Raw genomic sequence first — 9,159 nt, 5'->3', positions numbered from 1 at the left:
TTATTTGTCGTCGCATTTATGGATGTGAATTGGACCCGTAATTGATGAGAAGCTCGACTCCTTGCCCCCGATAGGAGATTGGGGATGAGGATAGGGGAATTTTTAATTCCCACCACCGGTGCCGGGGCTTGCCCGTCCCCGAATATGTATGTATGTATGTATATATATAATTCAGTTTTCGTGCGGTTAAATCTAAGTAATTGATCTTACTTAAATCAACGTTTAGGATTAACAAAATAAAAAAAAAATGTGGTGGCAATTTGGTAAATTTTGCATTTAGGTCAAATTTAGGGTGAGTGATTTTTGTTCTCAGGGTGCATGGTTTTTGTACTTAAGGTGCGTGATCTTTGTGCTTAAGGTGCGTGAATTTTGTGCTTAAGGCGCGTGGATTGTGTGCTTAATGTGAGTAGTTGAAACTTAAGGTGCCGTAATTTGAAGGTTAGGGTGCGTGATTTTTATGCTTAAGAGGCGTGATTTGTATGTTTAAGGTGTGTGAGTTGTTAAACTTAAGGTATTTAAGGTGCATTTAAAAAAAAAGGTTTTTAAGGTGCATGATTTTTGTACTTAAAGTGTGTGATTTTAATGTTTAAGGTGTGTGGTTTGTATACTTACATGGTGTTTGGATGGAAGGGAGGAATTAGATGGAAAAAGAATTGTAATTCGATAAATTGCAATTCAATAAATAAAGTAGAAATTGAAATTACAGTGTTTGGTATGCAGGACTAGGAATAGAAATTATATATATGTATGTTATAAAACACACTATTCTAAGTACTAAAACGCACCAAAAGACTGATAAAACACACCATTCCACACTATAACCAAATGCACCTATTCACTTAAAATTCATCAATATACGTGATAAAACACATCATTCTACATATTAAAATGTACTACAATGTGTAATTTCACTCGTTGAAAATCCTCATCCCAGATTATAAACATGCACTATTACACTTATTAGAAAACACGTGTTTTTTTTTTTTGGAATATTAGAAAACATGTGTTAAAATACACATCATCAACATATTAGAATGCACCAGAGGACAGATTAAACTACATCATTCCACAACACACTTATTAGAAACACGTGTTAAAATACACAGTATTCCACAACACAGTTACACACCATTGTACGTATGAAAATGCACCAACGGATAGATTAAAACACACCATTCCACAACACAGTTAATGCACCAACATACGTAATAAAATGCACTACAACATGTATTCAAACGCGCTACACTATGTACTAAAATGCACCATTTCAATTTACATAATATAGATACTAAAATTACCATAATACCCCCACTTAAACATACGTGAATTCCAATTGGATTAATGAAATCAAACGATGCAAATTAGGTCGCACGACCGCCTGGGAGCTCCCCGCCGCATTTGAATAAATAAATAATATATATATATATATATATATATATATATATATATATATATATATATATATAAACGCATGCGTAGTAAAATGTATTATTATAATACAAATGTTATTGCGAGTGGTTGGAAATAGCTAATATCAAGGGAGGAGGGCGCCACTTAGGAGTGACTATTCCCCTGCAAAGGGAATAAGTCATTCATAGAAATGTTATTCCCATGAATAAAAGATCAAGACAAACAACGGAATAGGTCTATTCTTGGGATTGCCTATTCCATGCACCAAACATGTTAATCTTTTAGTGATCTTTTTATACATACGTATTGTTTTGTTTTTTGAATATTCTTGTTGCAGACTGAAAATTTTTGAAATATGATTTATTAATTTACAAATAATTTATTAAACTCTCAATTATTTGTTATGCTTTTTTAATGTTTGTATATAGCAAGGATATATTAGAGATTACGAATAAATTATGAGCAAATTTAAACGAGCCAAACATATTAATAAATTTTATTTTGATTAATTTTTCTTGTAAAGTTATTCCATCAAACATATTCCTTAGAAACATTTCATATGAATTTAATTTGATGAAAAATTATCAAACCACTTCCTAACTCAACTGGGAAAGGGTTAAGCATAAGCTGGAAACCTTTTTTATTTTTAATTGTCATAGTATTGACTCTTTGTGTTTCAGTAGGTTGAGAAAGTAGCTATGAACAAATACTACATTGTAATAGAGTCAGTAGTACTAAAAAAAAGGTCATAGTATTGTATGTTTTTTTTTTTTTTTGAAAATAGTATTGTATGTTTAATAAATAAATAAAAAATACTGCGTGGGGAAAGTGGAAGAAAAACCCTAAACCACAATACTGTAATGCTCTATTGCTAACGTCTCCTACTTGTCTATGTCCCGGCAAAAACTTGACCGGTTTCAAGCTATTGTGAACGACTCAAGATCCTGGAGAAGAAGTTTTGAAACTGTCTATATTTGGAGCCTTGGAGGTATCCAATCCTTTACACATACCAAATTGTGTATATGCATACATTTTTTCCTGTTTTCCTGTTCTGTAGAACTAACATAAATTTTTGGCTTTTCTCGATTGTTGGAGATGACTTTGGGGTGTTTCAGTTCATAGAATTGATTTCATGTTTCGTCATTGAATAGTTCTAGTCTTTAATTAGTGGCAGTTGAAATTAGGGGTGAGCAAAATTGCGGTTAACCGCTCGTTAAACGATAATCGATAACCGAACCGACCAAAAAAACTGATTATCGGTCGGTTTCGATTTTTAATCTTAATTTTTTTTTTTTAATTTTTCAGTTATTTCACGGTTATTATGGGTCAGTTATCGGTATGTGACCGATAACCGATATATAATATTATATATATATATATATATATATATATATATATATATATATATATATATATATTATAGCATATTACAATTAAGCCATTCAGCCCATAGCTGATAGCCCAGAGCCCCAGACCCATTACTCCACTAGCCCACGCTAAGTCTAACCAAAATCGGTGACGGATAACCTAAATCCTAAAGGAAAATCCTAATCGCAATTTCGCAATTCCCAAATCGCAAGTTCAGACTTCCCCCTTTCAAAAAAAAAAAAAAAAAGAAGTTCAGACTTCCCCACTCCTCCGTCGACGGCTCGTCGGGCTCGACGCTCTCCCCTCCACTCTTCTTCTCCGACCTCCATTGTTGCTCTACGAGTCTTCTCTAGCCCACGCCTAAGTCTACGCCCTCAGCCTCAGTCCTCAAGGCCTCTCACTGCCTCAGCCCCTCGCGTCGTCCTCAGACGCCATCACGCCGAGTCGCCAACGCCTACACCTTTCCGACCAGTTGGCCCAGACGCCAGTGGCCCCTCTCCGCCCAGTCGACGACGCTGAGTCAGTCGGTCCGACGGTCCACCTCCGGACCTCCCCCTAGGTAAATTTTTTAATTATTGTTTTTAATTTTTTTAATTGGCAATATTTTATTAAGTGTATTTTTTATGAATAAATCATTTTATTTTTAATAGTAAATATGTTACTTTGGCCGAATGTATTTTTTGAAGCTTGGCACTTTGGCAGAATGCTCTTCAATTTTTCATGGATTGTTTTTGTAGTTTGTTTGTCACTTTGGTTTAAATTAATGTGTTGATTGTTGGTGTTGGACATGGACTGAGCACTGAGGACTGTTTTTGTAATGTTTGTGAGTTGTGAATTTGCTCTTTGTACTTTGGGCAGTGACTAGCAGTCGACAGTAACATTTATTTTGGACTAAACATTTAAATAGGATGCATGTATATCTAATTTTTTTATTTGACTTTGGAATGTTGACTTTTGTCGGTTTTTTGGTAACCGACCGAAAACCGACGCGGTCATAAGACTACTTTCGGTCGGTACGGTCAGTTATTCAGTCGGCTGACCGTTTGCTCACCCCTAGCTGAAATTGCTTGAAGAGGTTAGAAATCGTAAGTTTGTATTGAGTAACTAAATATGCAGAGAAAATCAACCACCCAATAATCTCTGTTTAGAAATTGTAATCCATTCTTAGGATTACAAGCCTAACCACTCAATACTCGGAGAAATTGATTGCAATGTTGCTTTGCAACAAATAATTAGCTGGCTTAGCCTACTAGCTAACTAAACCAAACTCTGAATGATTCCTTATTTCCTTTCTTTTCATGCTAATGTTTTTGTGTTATGATTAATGGGAGAGTAGTGGGGTTTCTTAGAGAAATTAAAATGTAGTGATTTGTTACTGTTGTAGGAATTGGGAATTGCTGGATTCTTTTAGAACTCTGCTTTTAGAATTTAAATAATTTTTCGACTGTGGGTTGCATTATGGAAAAGAAGAAAACTGGTATTTGATGACATTTTATACTGTTGTTACTGTTTTGTTTCCCTGCTTTTCTTATGTTTTGGCTGCTACAAATCGTACTTTTAAATTGTGTGGTAGTTTGTAATAATTAAATCATTTTCTTTCTTTTATTTTGGGTGAAATTATATTGTCGAATCTTAGGTTTACAGTGAGCAGGATTTTCTTTGTAAAAGCGTATGGTTTCTATAGGCCGGGGAGCTTTACTGTTGAGAAACAATAAAGCACATAATTTAACTGAGGAAGGTTTGACACTTCAGGACGACATTTCTTTTAATCAGTACAAAAAGAAGAGAAATATGGGTAGAAGGGATGGGAAGAAGCATTCTGGATTTCCTGCTGATAATTCGGCTGAATATCTATCTGGTGGAAAAACTGCTGATGGCAATTTTAAAGCTCAAAAATCCTCAAAGCACCAGAAAGGCACTTCTTATACACCATTTGTCAGGTTGTGTCTTCATTTAATGGTTTTATTTTTAGTTTCAACTTCCAAAGATATAACTTCGATTGACTTGGCATTTTAGTACATTGACAACGTTAGCTCACTGTTGTACTGAAATCTTCCTTTAGGAATCAGATTGATCCAGAAACTGAAAAGTACTTTGCAGAGATTACAAATGTCATAGAAGGCAAGGAGATTGACTTAGAAGAGCGGTCGGTTATATGTGGCAATGCATTAGAAGAAACAAGAGGGAAAGAAGTAGAACTTGCAACTGATTATGTAATAAGCCATACATTGCAAATTCTTCTGGAGGGCTGTTCTCTAGATCACCTATGTGGTTTTCTTCATAGCTGTGCAAAGAATTTCTCCCGTATTGCAACAGACAGATCTGGGTCTCATGTTGCTGAAACAGCTTTGAAATCTTTGGCTGTTCACCTTCAGGATTGTGAGCAACTATCTCTTATCGAAGAGACTTTGAGGAAAATATGTGAGGTGCGAAATGGAGAACTTATGTTACAGTTAATTTCTTTCTAGTTTCTAAAAGCTTTTCTCGCTGTTCTGTATGAAAACATCTTTGTTGTGATTATTTACTGTGATTTAAGATTGGTCAACCATTCTGGGATAACAGAAAAAGCACCAATTTGTGCAAGAATACTTATTTTTTGCCACCTTTTTACATCAGGAAATTATTGTCAATCCTGTTGATATAATGTGCAACTGTTATGGATCACATGTACTTCGGAGTCTTCTTTGTCTACTGAATGGGGTGCCCTTAGAACAATTCCATAGCACAAAGTCGGCAGTTGTACTAGCAGAACGGATGAATTTTAAGGCTCCTCGATCAGAAGGCAACAAGTTGTCATATTCTAACCAGAGTTTCCCAGATTTGCTCAAATACCTTGTGTCAGAGATGTTAAATACCACAAGAGAAGACATTTCTAATCTTTCGATGGATCAGTATTGCAGTTTGGCTCTGCAGGCATGTTTTAGATATACTATGAATTTTGGCTTGCTGTTTATTTGAGTCAAGATATTTTTAGCTTTAATTAATTAATTCCTTGTGCTATTGACACTGATAATACCCATTGATGCATCCTACCTACTAAATGGCAGACAGCATTGAAATTATTGGTTGGAAATGAACCAGAGTTGTTGCATATAATCCAAATTCTTCTTGGCTGCAACATGGAAATGGATGGGAACTTCATAGGAAGACCTAGATTACAAGAAATTCTAAAGCAGGTGGAAGAACCTGCATACAGTCATTTATTTGAGGTATAAATTTTATGGTCAAACTCTGGTTAATTTGTTTGTATCTTATTATTATCTCAAGTTTTCCTATTGCTTCTCTTTTTTGGTCCGAGAGATCTTGAGAACAAATTTCTGTCATTATGATTGAGACTAAATGAAACTTCACAGGAATAAATCAGCCACTAACTACCCAAAATGTTATCTAGACATCTACTTTGCTCCTCTATGTATTACATTATCGTCCTACTCCTTTAACATGCTTAATACTACACCTGTACTTCCATAAGTTTATTAAGTTATAACACATTTAAAGAGGATACCTATTAAAATTTTCCCTCCATTAGTTTCCACTAGAATGGTAATCTCTTTGAATTTAATTTCAGCTCTATGCCCATTTTACAGGTTATCATCGAAGTTGCTCCTGAAACCATATACAAGGAGTTATTACAGAGAGTCTTTAAGAACTCATTGTTTCAGATGTCATCTCATCATTGTGGGAACTTTGTTGTGCAGGCTTTAGCTTCTCATGCTAAATGCTCAGAGCATGTAATTCCCATGGTTTATTGCTGTATTGAAAACATTAATGTCTTCTTCTTTGAGATACGTAGCAAAAAGAATGATAATTGCACACCACGCCATCTCTTTCTGCATATACGCACTCATGTTTATATTTTGTTGCATAGACCTTCTGCAGGCATTACATTTAGGTTTCAGAAGCACAAAAGAATGTTTAATGATTTTAAAGATTTTTTTTTTTTGCAATGAATTGCTCATACTTACTCTTGTAAATCTCCCTTCCCTTTGCTACTAGATTGACTTGATTTGGGGGGAGCTTGGAACTAAATTTAAAGACCTACTTGAAATGGGCCGCTCTGGAGTAGTTGCTTCTCTTGTTGCTGCAACTCAAAAGCTTCATCATTGTGAAGAAGAGGTTTGTAATTTGTGGTCAAACATGTTCCCTTTAAATTTTTCTCATTTTTCTTTAAAATTTTGTAACTTATGGAATTTGGAGGGTGGAGATAATCAGCCCTAATAAAATGAAATGGAATGACCAAATCTTTTTCTCTATTTTTGGATAATGTTACAGTGTTGTCAGGCACTTGCTTCCGCTGTTTGTGTAGAAAATGAGCCTCTCAAGTGCATTATTCCACGCATACTGTTTCTTGACAACTATTTTAGATCTGAAGACAAATCTAACTGGAGTTGGCCAAATGGCACCAGGATCCATGTTGTTGGCTCTTTGATCCTGCAGTCAATTTTTAGATTCCCCAGTGTATGTTTCTCATTTTCTTTTCTTGGCTTTTATTTTCAATTCCAGTGTTTTTCTTGGTCCATTTAGGGGGGAGGCAGGTTTTATTACATTAGTGCTACTCTTAAAAGATTCCTCCTATTGACCTCTCTATGAGATGGCTCCATATTTGGGGAAAATACAAAGAGACAAAATGAAATAAATGGTTCTGCCCTTGTTATAGTGTTATATTTATTTCTAGGCTTCTAGCGGATCTAGCTTTTTAAAAACTTTGTTGCGTTTTACCATCATTTTTGGTGTCTTGGTTTTATCTTGCAACCGGATTGTGATGTTTCTGCTGGTTTACTCTTATCAACAAGTTCTGAAAGCAAATCCATTTCAGTTTTACTTGTGATTTGAAACTATTACTTTTCTTTACTTAAATATTGTCTCCTATAGGAATTGATAACTAGTCGATTTTGATTTACTTATGATTTGGAACTATTACTTCTCTTTGTTAAAATATTTTTTGTCCTATAGGAATTGATAAAGGCTTTCATTTCTGGTATCACATCTTTGGAAGAGCATCAACTTCTTGAAGCATCTAAAGATCCCAGTGGTTCACGTGTTATTGAAGCATTTCTAAACTCAAATGTTTCTGCAAAACATAAGAGGAAGCTATTGATCAAGTACATATTTAGATAACTAGATCTACCCTTGTTACTCTATTCGACTATTGGATTGTTGATTTCAGGCTTGAACTAATACTATATTCCCATGACCTTCATAACTTTTTAGGCTTCAAGGACATTTTGGTGAACTCTCAGTTCATCCATTGGGATCGTTTATGATTGAGAAATGCTTCAATGCAAGCAACTTGCCTCTAAGGGAGAAAATTATTTCAGAGATGTTACCATTGCAAGCTGAGTTGTCGAGAACAAAGCAGGGACCTTACCTACTTAGGAGATTTGACATTGATGGGTAAGTCATCATTTTTCTCCCCAACTGATCATTTGCCATGTAATTTTTCTGGAACAGTTAAATTTAATGGCAGTTACACAAATCAAACCCAAGATCATGGGCCGCCCAATAAAGTAAAGCAAAATTATTATGAATTGGAAATATTTTTTGCCAAAGCGTTCCAATCTCAAGCATGCACAGAATAAAGTTGATTAAATGATTTCTTTGAAACTTATTAAGCATTAGATTTCACTTCCTTAGATTTTCTTCTTTTTTACATTTCTTATATTTGATTTTTATCATAGATATGCAAAACAACCGGATATATGGAAATCAAGACAAGCTTCACAACAATCTGCCAGACAGGAATTTTATGCTGAATTTGGAGCTACTGGTACCAAATCAAGAAAAGATAGCTTTCTTGCAGATACACACAAATCACAGCCAGAAAAGTTGAAAGAAATGAGGAAAGAGATTGAGAGCAGTTTTGCTTCTTCCCGAACTTCCAGTACCCCATTTTTGGCTTACCAGGGTTCAAAGGCTAAAACACAGAAGTCGGCCAAGAAGCAACCATCTGAAAGTGGAGGATTTGCTAAGCTTTCAGTGGATGATGATTGTTTGAAAGGGAAAAATAAAAAACGAAGAACCGAAAAGGGTAACGATGGGATTGATAGAACCCATGCAGGAGGAAGTGAGTATGATGAACCCTCAAAATCTGGAGACAAAAATGGGAAGAAAAGACAAAGAAGAGAAGAAAAAGAAAAAAGAAAAAGGAAAGACGAAAACTCAAAGTCATCTAAAAAGAAGAAAAATGTTGAAGGGTGAAAGTTGGAAATTTCAAGGGTTCCCTACGGCTACCGCCTTCTCAATTTTGTTTTGTTGTCATTGTTAACAGGGTTAGTATGCCCATTTTTCTGGGATGTCCTTGTTCTTTATGAAATTATAATCTTTATTTTAGTTGAATCTTTAAGTCAGGGCTAATAAACTGATTACAAGTTTGGATATTCA

At 35.0% G+C, this 9,159-nt stretch overlaps 1 protein-coding gene across 3 annotated transcripts; it reads left to right on the top strand.

Moving 5' to 3' along the window:
- The first annotated feature begins 2,985 nt into the window (after nucleotides 1-2,985).
- On the top strand, nucleotides 2,986-9,159 carry LOC116030068 (pumilio homolog 23). Of its 3 annotated transcripts, none has more exons than XM_031272181.1 (11): nucleotides 2,986-3,337; nucleotides 4,423-4,718; nucleotides 4,841-5,204; nucleotides 5,395-5,691; nucleotides 5,826-5,987; nucleotides 6,366-6,509; nucleotides 6,775-6,894; nucleotides 7,051-7,236; nucleotides 7,732-7,880; nucleotides 7,990-8,172; nucleotides 8,457-9,159. In XM_031272181.1, exons 2-11 carry the CDS (start codon nucleotides 4,450-4,452, stop codon nucleotides 8,974-8,976), a joined length of 2,394 nt encoding a protein of 797 aa, XP_031128041.1. In that variant the 5' UTR covers nucleotides 2,986-3,337; nucleotides 4,423-4,449; the 3' UTR covers nucleotides 8,977-9,159. The 3 variants fall into 3 exon arrangements, with proteins under 3 accessions (XP_031128041.1, XP_031128040.1, XP_031128042.1); XM_031272180.1 differs by having other exon boundaries at nucleotides 4,415-4,718; XM_031272182.1 differs by having other exon boundaries at nucleotides 2,987-3,337; nucleotides 4,531-4,718.

This window comes from Ipomoea triloba, chromosome 9 (genome assembly GCF_003576645.1).
Source record: "Ipomoea triloba cultivar NCNSP0323 chromosome 9, ASM357664v1".
Classification (NCBI taxonomy): domain Eukaryota; kingdom Viridiplantae; phylum Streptophyta; class Magnoliopsida; order Solanales; family Convolvulaceae; genus Ipomoea; species Ipomoea triloba.
This window is presented reverse-complemented; position numbering and strand designations above follow the sequence as displayed.